Here is an 18,979-nt window from a genome sequence, read left to right as displayed (position 1 = left end):
AAGAGCTCTAAAGAACAACTTAATTCACACAGATAGAGGTGAGTGTATGGAAAGAGTTACCAGAGGAATTGGCAGAGTCAGGTACAATTATAACATTTAGACAGGTACTGTACATGGCTAGGACAAATTTAAAGGGACATGGGATTAGCGTAGCTGGACATTTTGGTCGGCATGGATGAGTTGAGCCAAAGAACCTGTTTCTGTGCTGTGTAACTTTGAGAATCTAAAACATGAAGAAATCGGTGACTGGTTAGGATCTGGTTTACAATCCCAGGGTAGATATGGAAGCAGATTTAACCATAGCAATGCTAAGAGGCTTGGATTGGCATCTAAAAAAAACATTGGAGCCAGGGCAAGGAGGGTGACCAGCAGAATTGCTTTTGATCTTCAGTGTGCTAAACTTTATGTGATTCCGTGATAATCTGTTTCATTTGATGATTAACAATGATCTGCAGTAAGTGCCTGAAGGGGAAGTCATTTCTTTCCATTGGAAACGTTTTTGTAGGACCACAAGCAAAAAGCCAAGAAACAAGACAAATTAGAAATGCTCGTACATGCTTGTACAAAAGGCCAGCATGGGCTTAGGGTAAAATGGCTTTCTCTGGTGTCCCTATCTACATCTTTTGTTGCTCAATTTCTCTATCCCATCTGTCCCCCTCCATCACTCCCCCTCCCTCTATCCACTCTCTCTCTCAACCCCCTCCCTCAACTCCCTGTCCCCTCTCTTCCTCTCTACATCCTACACCTTTCCTACCCCATAACCCTCACTCCTTCCCTCCTTGACCCATCTTTACTCCTTCACACCCTGCTTCCTTAATTCCCCTCCCTCCTGGTCCCTCTTTTCATTCTTACCCCTCCCTCACTCCCCTGTCCATCCCTACATGATCCTTCCATCCTATCCTCTCCTTCATTCCATTCTTGCTCCCCTTCTTCCCACTTCCTCCCTCACTCCATCCCTAAACCCTCCCTCCATCCCTAACCTCTCTCTATCGTCACTCCCTCCTACCTTGCCACTCTTCTCCTATACCCTGTCTCTCTCCCTCCCTACCCCTGCCCTCCATTACCCTCTGCCTCCTTCTCCCACCCCTCCGTTACCCTCTGTTTCCTTCCCTCTCCTCCCCTCCGTTACCCTCTGTCTCCTTCCCTCTCCTCCCCTTCATTAGCCTCTGCCTCCCTCCCTCCCCCGCCCCTCCATTACCCACTGCTCCCCTCCCTTACCCTCAGCCTCTCTCTCTCCGTTATCCTCTGCTGGTTTCCCTCCCCTCCGTTACTCTCTGCCTCCTCCAGCCGTAACTCACCTCTCCTTCCTCCCTATCCCTCTGCACCCCTCCCGCCATCACCCGCACCCTCTGCCCCTCCCCACTGTCCCTCTCCCTCATCCCCTCCCTCCCTCCTGTCTCCCCCTCCCCCCGCGATCGGCCTGTTGCCGGAAGCAGGCGCGGTGAGTCAGAGAGAGGAAGCGCCGAGCCCGGGCCGCCCCTCACAGGATGCTCGGAGCTCGGACCGTCCCTGCCCAGAGACCGAGCCGCCGGCATGGGAGAGGTGGGTGTGAGGGACTGCCGCGGTTCGAGCCGGGCCTTCCCTGCCGCACTCCTTGTGCTCCGACTGGGGGATGTGTCTGGCGAGGGTCCCGGTCCGCTGGGGGCGAGGGTCCGCGGGTGGGGTCGGGGCCTGGAAGTGGGATCGGGGTCCAGATTTGAGGCCGGGGCTCGGAGCTGGGGGACTGTGGGCTGGGTTCAGGCATTAGGAATAAGGGGAGGTGGACTGGGTTTGGATCTGGGGTTCGTGCCTGGGCCAGGCTCTGGTGGTCTCTGGGGTCTGGAGATGGGCTCAGGGGCCGTGTCTGAAGGGTGGTGGCTTCGGTCAGCGGGTCATGGTTCGGCCGTTCTGGGGTATCTCACTGGACTTGAGTCTGTGGTCTATCGTCCTGGCGTCCTGGAGACTACCCGGAGAAAGGCTCTAGTGAGCTCTGAATGGGGTGAGCAGCTCAGGGTCTGCCTCTGTGGGGATGTGCTGACTGGGATGAGACGGTTTGGGGCTGGAGTTGAAGTTAAGGGATTTGGGTTTAGTTAAGGGAGTTGGGGGTGGAGGATCTCAGGTCTAGGAGTTGGAGTTGATTCATAATCCAGATTACCCTACCTCAGGCGATGACAGTTGGAGTCTTCTTGCTAGTTCCTTCCCAACTCACACTCTCTTTGCATCTATGTACCAGCAGGGTGGCAGTCCGGGCCAGGCTGGTTGGGTCCGCAAGCAGTGCAGCCGTGGGCTCCTCGGGGGTGCCTGGAAGGAGCGCTACATCCGACTAGACAAAGGCCGTCTCCTCATCTACGAGCAGCAGGTAACGTCAGGGCAAGTCTCAGTACTAGCCAGGTCTCTAGTCTTGGCCCATTTTATTGGTTTTCCCTGCATTTTGGGAGTAAGCTGGATGTTTGAGGTCTGTCCCTGGTTTACCTTTGGGAGTGGTTGGGTTAAACTGTGGTTCAGCCCAGGCATTTAGGGCTACCTCTAGTTTCCCCTGAGTATCTGGGGGTAGTGCACAGATTAACTTTCTTGTTGATTAAATATGCACGCTTTGGGTTGAAGGGCATGTTTCTATGCTGCCTAACCTACAGGTCTAGGATCTGAACTTGGTTGTTTTCCAAAACTGTTTCAGCCTAGACATTTGAAGGTTACTCTAAGGTTTGCGCCTGGGATCTGGGGATGCCTTTGTTTTAGCTGAGAGCTTTGGCATCAGTCTCCTGGGATTTTGAGACAGCCTCGTGCTGAGCAAGGTTTTTGGCTCTGATTGCTGATGTTTCACTGGGATTTGAGGACAGTCGCCAGAGTCTGGAATCTGTTTTCTGCGCTGTTTCAGGGTGATGCCCAGTGCGAAGAGACAGTGGACCTTGGGAAATACCAGTGCTGCCAGGAGCTACGAGGATTACTAAAGAAGAGAAAACAGTTTAGACTGGTTCTTGTGCGTTGCTCTGGAGCGAAGGTGAGTAAGTAGTAGTTCAGAATTTCAATGTGGACAGAGCTGTGATGGGGATTTACATAAGGGACTGGATAGTGGTGGTGGCTGCACAAAGAGGTCACTGTTGGGTGGTGCAGATTGCTTCATGATAGACAGGGCTTGGGTTTTTAACTGGACACAGGAAGAGAATCAGATGCAGGTGATGTCAGAAGCTAAGGTCTGAATATGCTATATATGTGTATTGCATGCTTACCTTCATTGTCAGGAGCCTGGACTTTGGGTCTGGAAATCGCGTTGCAGTTGTATAAAACTCGGAGTGTTGCATGTAGTTCTCGTCGCCACGTTACAGGAAGGATGTGGAAGCTGTGGAGAGGTTTCAGAAGAATTTTACTGGGATAGTGAACACCTAAGAGGGTGTTAACTATAAGGAAAGATTGGACAAACTTGGATTATTTTCTCTGGAGCATCAAGGGCTGAGGGGAGACCCGACAGTCTGAGGCACAGAAAAGGTACATAGCCAGATCTTTTCCCCAGGGTAGAAATGTTGAATACCAGGGGGCAGAGCTTTAAGATGAGAAGGCAAATTAAAGAGAAGGTGTGGGGCAGGTCATTTTTTTTTTGCACAGAGCGTGGTATAGGTGTGTGGAGTATACTGCTGGGGTGGTAGTGAAAGTAGGTATAACAGAGGTGGGAATGGAGGGATATGAATCACGTGCAGGCAGAACAGAATTTGGTATCATGCTCAGCACAGACAATGTGGCCTGGGGAGGGGCCGGTTCTGTGATACTGTTCATTGTTTAATATGGGGGGGGGCAAGCTGCAGCATGAAGCTGGGCTGGGATGCAGTGTCATTGACATGTGTTGGCACGGGCTGGAGTAACACGGTTATTGGTGTTAGGCCAACTTGTATTCTAGCAGATCACTGCTGCTCAACCCCTTAACTCCACATGCATGTCTTTGCTCCGCATTTGTTGATATTGAATAAAAATCTCTGCCTGGCTATTTTCATTTGAGCCCAGCATCTATACCTTCTTGGTTGTGTCATTTACAGCTTCTTGATTTCACCCTTAACCCTAATAAGCTCGAGTGGTTTCTCCCTGTAACCACGCAGAATTCCCCTGGGTGCTCCAGTTCCCTCATGTATTCAGAGACTTGTTGGTTGATGGGTTAATTGGTAAGTTATTCTTCATGTAGGTGTGTGGTCAGTGAATCAGGAAGCTGTTGGTCAGAATCTAAGAGAGAAAGATTTTGTTGTTGAAGGGCCATGACCATAATATCATGGAATTTTAATTTTAAGTATGAAAGTGATGTAGTTTGATGTAAAACTGCAGTGTTCAATCTAAAGGGGAAGGTTGACAGAATGAGAGGAGAGGTAACAGTGTTGAAGGGCTTGACAGTGGACGGGCATTTAAACAAATAATGCTCAAATTGTAAAAACAAAATTTCTTTCAATGCACAGGAGCCCAAAAGGAAAAGAAATTCATCTATAACTAACTAGAAACATTAAAGATAGAAATATATCAAAAGAGGATAAAGTCAGAAATAGTGGAGGACCCAAGGGTTGGGAATATTTCAGAACGTAATGAACGAGAACAACAAAATTGATAATGAATTGCAAAGTGAAATATGAGAGTAGTTGGGAAAGAAACATAAACAAACAGCAGGAGCTTTTATTGGTATGAAAAAGACACAGACCAGCAAGAGCCATTGTGAGGCCTTTGTAGATAAAGATAAGAGAATTTATCTAAGGGGAAAAAAGAAATGGTAGAAGATTGAAATACGTTGGATGTATTAGAAACTAGTTGGTCTAGTAAGAGAGAGGGATTGAAGCAAATAAATATTTGACAAAAAGGGAAAGCAGGTAAGCATGAACACCGATATATCCATGATGATCTACGTTGTAAATTTTGAAAGAGATGGTGTTAGAGGCAGTGTCTCCTTTTGTTACCATCTTGAAAGATTCTATAGATGCTGGAATTGTTCCTGTCAATTGAAAATGTGACTCCACTGTTGAAGAGAGAGAAAACAGGAAGTGCCGTCCTCTTAACTAATATGGGTGGTGGGGAAAATGCCAGATGTAATAACAGAACTTCTTAAAATAAAATTTGGTACTCAGAAGAATCAACAATGAAGGGAAAATCATATTTGATTAATCTCATTGTTTTTCTTTGCTGTGTGTAACTAGTAGAATAGATAAGCCTGAATGAGTGGATATGGTGTATTTAGACTTCAGCGCTTTGGATAAGATTCCAGATAGGAAATTAACTGGCAACACACACAAAATGCTGGAGGAGCTCAGTAGGTCAGGCAACATCCATAGAAATGTACAACCAGTCAACGTTTTGGGCTAAGACCGTTCTTCAGCACTCCCTTCTTCAGGAGATTGACTAACAAGAGTGGAACACATGTAATGACTCTAATCAGAAATAAGGGTATTGCATTGACATGGATTGAGAATCGTTTATTGTACAGAAAGTAAATGGGGAACGGGTAGGAGGGGACCAGGGTAAGCTTATCCTTCACTGCTGGGCTCAGTGGACTAGTGCAGGGATTAATGGTCGGGCCCCAGCTATTCATGATCATTGATTTGGCTGAGGGGTCGTGGTCTTGTATTTTCCTGCTTGCTGATGATACTGAACTGGTAAAGAGGCTTTTAGAGAATTGGACAAGATCATGGCAGATCGGGTATAATGTGGTAAAATGTGAAGACACTTTGATGCACAAAGGAGAAAAGCAGAGTAACTGTTTAATGATGAGATACTGAGTAGTGTTGATATTCAAAAGGATCTAGTTGTGCTTGTATTTAAGCCTCAGAGGTGCAGCAAGTGATTAGGAGGACAAATGACATGTTTCCTTTTATTATAAGATGGTTTGATTACAGACTGTATTGTTGAGATGCAGCCCGGAGCATGTGTACAGCTTTCCTATCCTTACCTAAGAAAGTACAGTAAAAGTATTCAGCCCCTAACCCTTTCTTCACATAAGTGAGTATTGCAACCAGGGTTTTTGATCAAGTTAACTGAGAATTTTAACTTGTGAATCACATGCTCCTTTTTTCACAGTAGGGCCCAAAAAACAGGCAAAATCGTAGAGCATGGAAAACTAAAAATTTAAAAACTGAAATGTCAGCAGTTCATTCATCCCTCTTCTCAGTACTTAGTTGAACCACCTCTCGCAGCTATTACAGCCAGTAATCTTTTTGGATAACCATATACTTTTATATGGACTTTTTATATGGGAGGGACTTTTTACCCTCCTCCCATCTGGTAGGCACTACAGGAGCCTCTGCTCCCGCACCAGCAGGCACAGGAAGAGCTTCTTCCCTGAGGCTGTGACACTGCTGAACCTCTCATCACAGTGCTAAGCAGTATTGCATCCGTATTGTACTGTCTCAGTACTTTTATATTTGTGTGCTGTAGCACTTTCTTTATTTGCAGTTATTTTGAAAATAACACTATTTGCAATTCTGGTCAGTTGCTAAATGCATTTCATTGGCTTTGTATCTATACTCGGCACAATGACAATAAGGTTGAATCTAATCTAATCTAATAACCATATATAACAATTACAGCACGGAAACAGGCCATCTCAGCCCTTCTAGTCTGTGCCGAACTCTTACTCTCACCTAGTCCCACCAACCTGCACTCAGCCCATAACCCTCCATTCCTTTCCTGTCCATATAGCTATCCAATTTAACTTTAAGTGACAACATCGAACCTGCCTCAGCCACTTCTGCTGGAAGCTCGTTCCACACAGCTACCACTCTCTGAGTAAAGAGAGGTCTCTGTTAACTTTGGAAAATGTGATGGAGCAAGATTTGTCCATTACTCCTTGCAAAATTACTCAAGCTATGCCAGGTTAATTGGGGAGCGGTGGTGGACAGCAATCTTGAGGTCTTACCAGAGAAGTTTGGTTGGGTTAATGTCAGGACTCTGACTGGGCCATTCATGGACATTAATTTTCTGCCTTTGAAGCCACTCCATGTTGCTCTACTAGTGCACTTTGGGTCATTTTCTTGCTGAAAGACGAACTTCCTCCCTAGTTTAGGCTTCCTGACAGAGGCTAGCAGGTTTTTATCCAGGATCTCTCTATTTAGTAACATTCATCTTCCCATCAGTCCATACCAGATTTTCAGCCCCTGCTGCAAAAGCACGCCATAGCATTCTGCTACCTCTATCATACTTTACAGTAGGGATGATGTTACCTGGCTGATGAGTGGTATTAAATTTACGCCACATGAAATGCTTAGTGTCAAGGCCAAAAAGTTCCCCTTTATCCTCATCCGACTACAAGGCTACCTTCAACATCTTTACGGTATCTTATAAGTGAAGCTTTGCAAAATCTTGATGGGCAAGGATATGCTTTATTTTTAAGTCAGGGCTTCTTCCTTGCCATTTTTCCATAAATATCATTTTGTGCAAGGCCTTAAAGATTCTGGAGCCATGAACCTCATCTCCGTTTGCAGCCACTGACCTCTACAGCTTATTCAGAGTGACTGTTGGTGTCACAGTAGTCTCTCTTACAAGTGCCATTCTTCTCCGGTGACTAAATTTAGAGGGATGTTGTGACCTAGGCAGTGTGGCTGTGGTTTAATATTTTTTTCCGCTTTTTCATTGGGCTGCACTGAGCTCCGAGGTATGTTCAATGCCTTTGAGATGGACTTGTACCTTGCCACAGATTGGTGCTTCTCCATCATCATTTCCCTGACTTGTCTTGAATGCTCTTTTGTCTTAATTTTGGTTTGGTCTGTTGAAAATCTACCATACTGTTGGATCTTAGAGAGAGTATTAATTTTTATTAATTAGTCGAAACCAGGCAATCCTCCAATTTTCTACATCAACAAATTGGGTGAGTTAGTAAGGTAATATTGAGGAAAGTTAGCGTAGAAATTGCAAAGGGCATGAATAGTTTTTCAGCCTCGTTTTTAATTCTTAGTAACTTGTTGACAGGTTTTGGAATTTTTCTTTTGATTTGACATCATGCATGTTTTGTAAATTAGCTCAAAAAATCCTACTCTAATATATTTTAAATGTAGAAAATGAGACAGTAAAATGTGAAGGTAGCTGTGGGGGCTGAATACTTTTTCAAGGCACTGTATGAACCTGCGATAGAGGAGTACAATGAAGATTCATTAGACTGCTTCCATAAATCCATTTTGTTGCTTTGAAAGATAGTGAGTATATTGGGACAGTCATTTACGTTTAGAAGAATGAGAAGTAATTTGAACAGGTTTTCTTAGAATTTCTCAAGAGCTTGAGAGGTTGGATGTTTTCCTGACGAAGATGTCTAGGACAGGGAGCATGGTTTGAGAAGAAGATATCAGCCATTTAGGATGGAGATGAGGAGAAACCTCTTCACTCGGGATGATGAATCTTTAGACTTCTGTATCAGACACTACCGTAGAAACTCAGTGGATAAGCTCAGTAAGAAATCGCTAGATTACTTGGTATTAAATGAATCTCAGGACTTGGGAATAATACTAGATAATGGGGCTGAGGTAGAATGTCAGCTTTGTTATCAAAGTTGGTGATGAATCAGCATATAGGAGGGAGATTGAAAATCAGGCTGAATGGTGCCAAAATAACAGCCTCTTACTCAATGTCAGCTAGATGGAGCTGATAATATTGATTTCAAGAGAAGGAAACCAGAGGTCCATCAGGCAGTTCTCAATGAAGAATAAAAGGTGGAAAGGGTCAGCAACTTTAAGTTCCTCAGTGATATTATTTGCATGGTAGTGCAATTACAAAGAAAGCACAGCAGCACCTCTACTTTCTTAGGAGTTTGCAGAAATTTGTCATGACATCTTAAACTCTGATTAACTTTTATAAATGTGTAGTAGAGATTATATTGACTGGCTGCATCACAGCCTGGTATGAAAACACCAATGCCTTTGAATGGAAAATCCTTCAAAAAAATAGTTGATATGGCCCAGTCCATCATGGGTAAAGCCCTCCCCATCATTGGGCATATCTACATGAAATGCTGTCACACAAAAGCAGCATCAGGGACCACCCAGGACATGCTCTCTTCTCACTGCTGCCATCAGGAAGAGGGTACAGGAGCCTCAGGGCTCATACCACCAGGTTCAGGAACAGTTACTATCCCTCAACCATCAAGCTCTTGAACCAAAGGGGATAATTTCACTTGCCCCATCATTGAAATATTTCCACAACTAATAGACTCACTTTCAAGGGCTCTTCAGCTCATGTTCTTGATATTTATTATCTATTTATTCCTTATTATTAGTTTGTATATGCATAGTTCATTGTCTTTTGCACACTGGTTGAATGCTCAAGTTGTTGCAGTCTTTCATTGATTCGGTTATGGTTATTATTCTATGGATTTATTAAGTATGCCCGCAAGAAAATCAATCTTCGGCTTGCATATGTACTTTTTAATAAGTTTACTTTGAACTTTGAATCACAGAGCAGACTCAAAGGGCCAAATAGCCTCCTCCTTGTCCTTCTAATATTTTCTCGCATTATGTAACAGATTACTGGGAAATATGTTATCAAATGACCTGATGGGCTGAATGACTTTTGTTGAAAGATACATGAGAAATTTGAAGTTGTTCCCTCTGGTTTAGACTTAACTGCTAGAGGAGGCAGTTTCTGTTTATCTATTCTTTCAAATCCCTTTTACATTGTAACCACCTCGTTTAAAATAACTTTTGACTGTGCTCAGGGGCTACAAGCCAAATTAATACAACAGTTACTCTTAATTTAGCACAATTTACAAACCTTCCCCACACCCTGTCTAGAATTAACCACAGTTCTGTAGGTAGCCCTATTCAGCTGGAACTTAACTCGCTTGCTTTTACTGCCCAGTTGTCTTCAGATCAAGGCCAAGATTTATTTTTTTAAATTACATTCTGAACCTATACACTAACTTTTCATTATTTATTTATGTGGCCCAGATTTTTTTTTCAGACCCAGTAGTGCCTTGTTATTTAGAAGACTCCACTTTTCCTTTGAGGGTGCCTGACCTCACCCATCCCCACACAGAGGCGCATCTGCCAGATTTTGCTTATTTGTTCACAGGAGATAGATGCCTTTCTTTGTGGCTGCATTTATTGTCTAGCTGTAATTGACTCTGAATTGAGGCACGGAACAATCAATCACATTCTTGACTTTGGAGATGTATGCATCCCAGACTGAGTAAGAGAGGCAAGTTTCCTTCCCTGAAGGACATTAGTGAACCACGTAGATTTTTACAAAAGATCCAAGTCGTTTCATGGTTACCATTGTTATATTTATTTTAGTTTTAGTTCCCTAGTTGCCATGACACCATTTGAACTTGTGTCCCTTATCAGTAGTTAAGTCCTCTAGAGATTCATACATTAACCACTGTTCTACAGTACCCTCCTAGAGATGTCATCCACAGAAATCCAGCAATTTAGTGTCCGTAATAAGAGATCCCACTGTCATACCTGCAATTGACATTGAACTGAAAAGTCTGGAGTTACTTGGACTCTCTCTTCCACTGAAGAAATATCACATTATTAAGTACAGTGCCTATAAACAGTATTTACAACATTGAATCACACTGGATTTATTTTGGCTTTTTTGACACTGATGAACAGAAAAAGACTTGTGTGTGAAAATGAAAACAGATCTCTACAAAATGATCTAAATTAATTACAAATATAAAAATGCAAAAGACTTGATTGCATAAGTATTCATAGTCATAGCCATACTTTATTGATCCAGGGGGAAATTGGTTTTCGTTACAGTTGCACCATAAATAATAAATAGTAATAAAACCATAAATAGTTAAATTTAAATAGTTAAATAGTAATATGTAAATTATGCCAGTAAATTGTGAAATAAGTCCAGGACCAGCCTATTGGCTCAGGGTGTCTGACCCGCCAAGGGAGGAGTTGTAAAGTTTGATGGCCACAGGCAATAATGACTTCCTATGATGCTCTGTGCTGCATCTCAGTGGAATGAGTCTCTGGCTGAATGTACTCCTGTGCCCACCCAGTACATTATGTAGTGGATGGGAGACATTGACCAAGATGGCATGCAACTTAGACAGCATCCTCTTTTCAGACACCACTGTGAGAGAGTCCAGTTCCATCCCCACAACATCACTGGCCTTACGAATGAGTTTGTTGATTCTGTTGGTGTCTGCTACTCTCAGCCTGCTGTCCCCGCACACAACAGCAAACATGACAGCACTGGCCACCACAGACTCGTAGAACATCCTCGGCATCGTCCGGCAGATGTTAAGGGGCCTCAGTCTCCTCAGGAAATGGAGACGGCTCTGACCCTTCTTATAGACAGCCTCTGTGTTCTTTGACCAGTCCAGTTTATTGTCGATTCGTATCCCCAGGTATTTGTAATCCTGATATATCATATATGATATATTAATAAGACACACCAAATCATCACTGGTGCAGCCAATTGGTTTTAGAAGTCACATAATTCGTTAAATGTTGATCAACTGTGTGCAGCCAAGGTGTTTCAATTGACTGTAGTAAAAATACACCTGTATTGGGAAGGTCCAACTGCTGGTGAGTCAGTATCCTGGGAAAAACTACACCATGAAGACAAAAGAACTCTCCAAGCACCTCTACCAAAAGGTTATTGAAAAGCACAAGTCAGGAGATGGATACAAGAAAATTTCCAAGTCACTTACTATCCTTTGGAGTACAATTAAGTCAGTTATCAAGAAATGGAGAGAATATGGCACAGCTGTAAATCTGCCAAGAGCAGGCCGTCCTCAAAAACTGAATGAATGTGCAAGAAGGGGACCAGTGAGGGAGGCCATCAGGAGACTTATGACAATGCTGGAGGAGTTACAAACTGAAAAAGGCTGTTCCCTCATGATCCCTATGCAATCTGACAGAGTTTAAGCAGTTTTGTAAAGAAGAATGGGGAAAAATTGCAGTGTCCAGATGTGCAAAGCTGATAGAGACCTATCCACACAAAATCAAGGCTGTGATTGCTGCCAAAGGTGCATCTACTAAATACTGGCCTGAAGGGGCGAATACTTATGCAATCAATTATTTTGTGTTTTATATTTGTAATTAATTTAGATCACTTTGTAGAGATCTGTTTTCACTTTGACACGAAAGCATCTTTTTCTCTTGATCACTGTCAAAAAAAGTCAAATTAAATCCACTGTGATTCAATATTGTAAAACAATAAAACATGAAAACTTCCTGGGCGGGGGGGAGTGAATACTTTTTATAGGCACCGTATATTTAAATTTTCCCATATATTTAAATTTTCCAACCCATTGTACAATTTCTGCAACAAGAGAATGTTCAGAAGATTGTAAGTTAGCCTGCTTTAAATTTTTCCTCATTCACTGTTTTTAATATCCCAGGGTGAAAACAACTTTACTAATTTTAAATCTGATTTGTTTTCCCCCATTAAAGTAAAAAAAATCTTCCTTTTCATTTTGTTTTCTTTCTGTAATTGGTATTTTATTTTCTGTAAAAATACTGCTAAAGTATACACCTACCATTTCCTTATCATGATTACTGTAGTGCCTGTGCCTTTCTATAATAGGTCCATGGTTTTTTTTAGTCACTTCCTTTCTTAAGTATATTTATAAAACTTTACTTTTACTCTTGATGTTGCACTTTACAATCTTTTCCTTTTCCCTTACAGTAATTCATTTTCTTTTTTTAATCATATTTAGTATACAGAGGAAACTTCAGCCATTAAAGTCCTTGATACTAATCTGGAATTAAATATTCCTTTGAATGCCTCTGTTTATAGGTTTACCTTAATAGTTTATGTCTCATGGAAGACAACTCATTTAAGGGTAAAACTTTTTGTGACTTTCCCTTTTTCTTCCCAAAACTAACATCAGTTTTGTTCATGTTATGTTCACTGATCTAAAACTATTCATTCCATGTCAGATTGTTAAGCAGTTCTGCTGGCCATCACGTTTCCTTTTTGTTCTAAATCATTTGTTTGAACAAACACTCTGAGCAAGTTTTGTTACATTTATGACTTGCACAATTCTTTTCCAACCTATGTAAAAGTAAAAATTTTCCATGATACTCAATTGGCTTTTACCAAGCTGCTTCTCTGGTGATAGTATTTATACAACCTGGTACAGCTTCATTGCTCTTTGGAGGTCTGTAGATATCTTCCAACTGCTTTTTCATCTTTACTAAATCCTTAATGAAACCGTTGTGTTTCATAATATCAAAAGTTGTAAAAGTATCTTTTTCCCATGTGGCTGTTCTTCCTTCCTTGCTTAATTTCCTTGTCCTTTCCAAGTTTAAAAAAATATTTGGCTCTCAGTCATGCCCAGCTTGTACTTGGGACTGTAATGACAATTATGTTATGCTCTGTTCGGTAAGGAGCCTCAAGGAAATACAGTTGAAGTCAGAAGTTTACATACACTTGGGTTGAAGTCATTAAAACTCATTGTTTAACCACTCCACAGATTTCATATTAGCAAACTATAGTTTTGGCAAGACATTGAGGACATCTACTTTATGCATGACATGAGTAATTTTTCCAACAATTGCTTACAGATTATTTCACTTTTAATTGACTATATCACAATTTCAGTGGGTCAGAAGTTTACAAACAAAATCAAAAGAAATCAGCCAAGACCTCAGGAAAAAAAAAATTGTGGACCTCCGCAAGTCTGGTTCATCCTTGGGAGCAATTTCCAAACACCTGAAGGTACCATGTTCATCTGTACAAACAATAGTACGTAAGTATAAACACCATGGGACCACGCAGCCGTCATACCGCTCAGGAAGGAGACGCATTCTGTCTCCTAGAGATGAACGTACCTTGGTACGAAAAGTGCAAATCAATCCCAGAACAACAGCAAAGGACCTTGTGAAGATGCTGGAGGAAACAGGTAGACAAGCATCTATATCCACAGTAAAACAAGTCCGATATCGACATAACCTGAAAGGCTGCTCAGCAAGGAAGAAGCCACTGCTCCAAAACGGCCATTAAAAAAGCCAGTCTACAGTTTGCAAGTGCACATGGGGACAAAGATCTTACTTTTTGGAGAAATGTCCTGTGGTCTGACGAAACAAAAATTGAACTGTTTGGCCGTAATGACCATCATTATGTTTGGAGGGAAAAGGGTGAGGCTTGCAAGCCAAAGAACACCATCCCAACCGTGAAGCATGGGGGTGGTAGCATCATGTTGTGGGGGTGCTTTGCTGCAGGAAGGACTGGTGCACTTCACAAAATAGATGGCATCATGAGGATGGAAAATTATGTGGATATATTGAAGCAACATCTCAAGACATCAGCCAGGAAGTTAAAGCTCGGTCGCAAATGGGTCTTCCAAATGGACAATGACCCCAAGCATACCTCCAAAGTTGTGGCAAAATTGCTTAAGGACAACAAAGTCAAGGTATTGGAGTGGCCATCACAAAGCCCTGACCTCAATCCGATAGAAAATTTGTGGACAGAACTGAAAAAGAATGTGCAAGCAAGGAGGCCTACAAACCTGACTCAGTTACACCAGTTCTGTCTGGAGGACTGGAACAAAATTCCAACAACTTACTGTGAGAAGCTTGTGGAAGGTTATCCAAAACATTTGACCCAAGTTAAACAATTTAAAGGCAATGCTACCAAATACTAAGGAAGTGTATGTAAACTTCTAATCCACTGGGAATGTGATGAAAGAAATAAAAGCTGAAATAAATCTACTATTACTCTGACATTTCACATTCTTAAAATAAAGTAGTGATCCTAACTGACCTAAGACAGGGAATGTTTTCTAGGATTAAATGTCAGGAATTGTGAGAAACTGAGTTTAAATGTATTTGGCTAAGGTATATGTAAACTACTGACTTCAACTGTATATTGGAATAGGTGATATTAACATAAAAGCTTGGTCGAAGGAGAGGTTTTAAGATGAATCTTGGAGAAAGAATAGGAGGAAATTCAGAGGATAGAAGCTGGCAGCTGATGGATGTAAGAAAGAGGCACCAGAGTGTGCCTTCAATTCTGCTTTGCCATTCAATAAGGTCATGGCAGTCTGTTCTGGGCTTCAATTCCACTCTTTTGTATTCCACAACTTGATTCCCCTAGTGTTCCGAGTTCTCTCTCAGCATTGAATATAGGCTACATAGCGGTTAGCATAGGGTGTAATGAAGTTCAGAGTTCAATTCTGGTGCCAACTGTAAGGAGTCTCTACATTTTCCTGTGGAATGCGTTAGTTTTCTCTGGGTCCTGTGGCTTCCTCCCACAGTCCAAAGACATACTGTGTAGAGTAATTGGTCATGGTGAATTGTCCTGTGCTTAGGTTAGGGTTTGTCAGGGGTTGCTGGGGCAGTGTGGCTCACAGGCCTGGAAGGACCAGCTCTGCACTATATCGCTAAATAAATAAAAAATAAGCATTGGATAACTCCAGTTCCACAGCTCCCTAAGGAAAGTTCCAAAGATCCATGATCCACAGAGACTTGAAATTCCATCTCATCTCTATCTTAAAATGCAACACTCTATCTGTAAATGATGCCTCCTTACTTTAGGTTCTCACTTGTAGAAACATCCTTTCAGCTTCTATCCCCACTGTCCATTCAGTTTCTGTAAGATCTCATTTCATTATTTTTCTAAACTCTTCATTGGGGTTAACCTTATGCTATGATATTTTTCCGAACTGCCTGCAGTGTCACCAAGTTCTTTTGAAATAAGCAGAACTGTATTCAGCAGTCCAGGTGTGTTCTCAACAATGCTCTGTACAAATTGTGACTTCTTTATTTTTTGTATTCTATCCTCTTTTTATGAAAAACAAGACTCTATTTGCTTTCCTCATTCCTCACTTTACCAGCACGCTAGCATTTTGTGTTTCATGTACCAGGTCACCTCGGTTTCCCATCTGTAGTCTCTTTCTATTTAAACAATGTTCTGCTTTTCTGTTCTTCCTACCAAACTGCATAATGTTATTTCTCACCTGCTAAATTTTTTTCCATCTGCTTATCCTAACTATATCCTTTGCAGACACTTTTTGTCCTTTTGGAATTTTGATATTCCACCTAGCTGGTATTGCCGGCAAATATTACTATAATACAGACAAACTTTTCACTTAAGGTTGTAAACAGTTGAATGCCAGCAGTGATCCCTTCAGCACCCTACCAGTGACAGATTGTCTAATGGAAAGTAATATGTTTATCCTGCCTCTTTTTTTTTCTGTTAGTCACGAAGCGAGGGTGAAAGAGTGAGTACTACTGAAAAAGGGATAATAGTTCCCAGCTGATTGGCAGAGGAGAATATTGACTAGTCAAAGGGGAGTGAGAACAAAATTCAGAGTTCAAAGTGCACTTGTTCAAATACAAAGTCTCCCTACAAGCAGCCATGAAACAAAGAACGCATTAAAAACAAAAGAGGATAGCTGAACACCCAATGTGCAGAGAGAAAATTAACAATTCGTGCAAACAATAAAGTAAGCAAATAGCATCCAGAACTGAAGTTCACCATGCCAGGCATCACTGCAGCCGATTCAGAAGTACACCAGTTGCAGGATATAGCCTCAGTCCAGCACAAACTTAAGCAAACATGACAGAACAGCGAGCTGAACCAGTCCGTCTTTCGCCTCTGACCCCTGACACCCCAATCATTTTAATCTGGCTTGGCGCTTATATCGTCCAAACCTTGCATCGCTTCTGGCCTTAGGCTCGAGCTCCGTCGTCTTGATAAGGGCAGTGCCTGACCTTTCCAATTTGGCTCTGCTCTTAAATTGATCAAATCTTGGATCTTTCCTCACCTCGCTTTACCTCTGCTCCGTGCATTGATTTACCCGCTTTTTCCAATTCAGCTCAGCTCTCAAATCAATCAAACTGAGATCTTTCTATAGCTCTGCTGCATGGAATTACCTCCAAGTCCACTCTAGCACCTCTAACCTGGACATGCTACAACCATCCTGCCCCAGCGAGACTCCAGCCACATCACAAAAATGCCAGATTGTACAGGCAATTCCACTCAACTCCACCAGGGAAGCAATAGGCCACTGTTTGTAGCAATCACTTCCCAGAAAAAAAATGTGAATAATGAAGTATTTAGTTGCTTTATTTTGTTTAATTGGCCACCAGCAAGTTGTTGCTCAGACCAGTAAGTAGAACCATCTTAAACAAGAGCCAGGGTGGTGAGAGTGCCTGCGAAGGTTGAGGAGGTGGTGGGACATGGGTGGGGGAATGGGGGGGGGGGTCAAAGATGGTGGCAAAAAGAGAGGTGTAGAGAAGTGAGAGCTGGAAGATTAGAGAAAGTAGACTGATGGGAGAGACAGTGGGTGGCAAGGCTGTGTAGTAGAAACCTGGGGAAAAGGAGAAAGAGAGTGATATCTTGTACATTTACCCTATAGATACTCTAAAACAGTACATTATGTATATTGTTATTTTAACATCATTAACACATTTTATTTTTGACAATATTTGTATTGAGTTACTTTTAAGTATTTTTAATCAAAATTCTTCAGCTTTGGTATGCAGCCAAAGTTTTACATTGAAACTGATGGGAAACGCCTTTTCAATTCGTGTATTTTCACAATACAAAACATTTCCCAGAATGTAACTTCTTAACAGGGAACTCTCTCCCTGTATGGACATTGAAAATGGGCATTTTCCCCTCCCACTTCCAAGGAGAGATCCATAACTGGGCAGATAACACAACCTTTGAAACTCACACATGGCTTGAGGGTACAGTACATAAATCTTACCTATACTATTTTTCACTACATCTTAATTTTTTTTCACTCTTTCAACAAAAATGACTCCCTGTACTATTGTATTGTGGTCAGTTTGTTCAATTTCCTGCGGTGGTTGTTTCTATCCACACAAGTTGTTGGACAAGTGACAGGGTAGGAGATCCTCCAATACCTCCTTCTGGATCCCAACACAGGTCTCACTCTAATTAAATCCTCCTGTCCTTGCCCAATGACCAAACTTGCATTACACAACTTATGGAATGTGACTTCTTCCTAGAACAAAATACTTGTCCCCTTCCTCAAAGCATAGCAGTGGCTGAAACTAACTTCAGCTTGTCAAATATGAGAGCAACTTGCTTGGATTGTGGAAATCTTCAGTTTATATTGCTGTGGATCTCAGTAATCCTCATTCCATACGCTACAGCACATCACCAACCCTTTCCAGCTTAATTTATTCCACTATTAGTTAATTTTTCAGATGATTATTTCTGATGTTAATTATTATTTAGGTTAATTAATAATCTGATTGTAAGGTTTGCAGTGGGTTGTAAATTAGAGCAAATCCCATTAAGATGGAGAGAAATGAACTATAATACTTACCAGCTCACACCCTCCATGTAATGTTACACGTTGAATTTCAAACTTTTGACTTTTTTGTGGCCATGGGTGTGTCATGTGTATTATCCTGGCACCTTTTTAGAATATTAGCACAATTTTTTTCCCCCTATTTCTTTCATTTTGTTAAACTTTAGTCTCTGCCTTATTTTGAATATGCACTTAAATGAAAAGCCTCCATCCTCTGCATAAGTAAGAGCCACCATTTAATTGTTCTGGTGACAAATCAGTCATTAATGTTGGAATGAACACATCAGAGGCCGATCAAGAGGTCAGAATTGAGCATAGATACCTATGGGAGCTATGGGCTAAGGGTTTGAAAATGTATAAAATTTTTAAATAAAATCAGTAAGTACTGGAACACTGTAATCTGTGGAAAGAGAAACAGTTAAAGTTTCAGGTCAGTGACCCTTCAGCAGAGCTGGAAATTTATTTTTAAATTGTATCGGTGTGGAATTGAGAAAAGCCCTGAATGGTCACACAATTTAAGGAGCTGCCTGGTTAACAGATTAATGAGGGCAGTTAAGGAGGGAGTGATCATGAATGGGCATATTAAACCTGTGAGATGCACGTCAGAGTTGTCGCTGAAACCTGAATCCAGAATCTGAATATTGGAAATGGCCAACATATTTGCAGGGATTCATCTCTGGATCTAAATGAATATGCCACCACTGTCAGGCCCACGTGGATGAGATTCAGTCCGCTGAGGGCTAGATCTGTGGCGTTGAAGGCCAGCAATCCAGAATCAATCAGGAACTGCAAGTATGACAT

At 41.9% G+C, this 18,979-nt stretch overlaps 1 protein-coding gene across 2 annotated transcripts in view; it reads left to right on the top strand.

The window, feature by feature from the left end:
• The first annotated feature begins 1,278 nt into the window (after positions 1 to 1,278).
• The window catches only part of LOC140209835 (uncharacterized), a 47,869-nt gene continuing 30,168 nt past the window's right edge, over positions 1,279 to 18,979 (top strand). Inside the window, exons 1-3 of one of the 2 annotated variants that reach the window (XM_072278382.1) lie at positions 1,279 to 1,542; positions 2,213 to 2,338; positions 2,855 to 2,977. In XM_072278382.1, coding sequence (XP_072134483.1) covers positions 1,534 to 1,542; positions 2,213 to 2,338; positions 2,855 to 2,977 — 258 coding nt within the window. In that variant the 5' untranslated portion in view covers positions 1,279 to 1,533. The remainder of the gene's footprint in view (positions 1,543 to 2,212; positions 2,339 to 2,854; positions 2,978 to 18,979) is intronic. The other variant, XM_072278383.1, reaches the window with a different exon arrangement.

Source organism: Mobula birostris, chromosome 14, assembly GCF_030028105.1.
Source record: "Mobula birostris isolate sMobBir1 chromosome 14, sMobBir1.hap1, whole genome shotgun sequence".
Lineage (NCBI taxonomy): Eukaryota > Metazoa > Chordata > Chondrichthyes > Myliobatiformes > Myliobatidae > Mobula > Mobula birostris.
The sequence above is the reverse complement of the archived record's forward strand: the minus strand, read 5'-3'. Positions and strand labels throughout refer to the sequence as shown.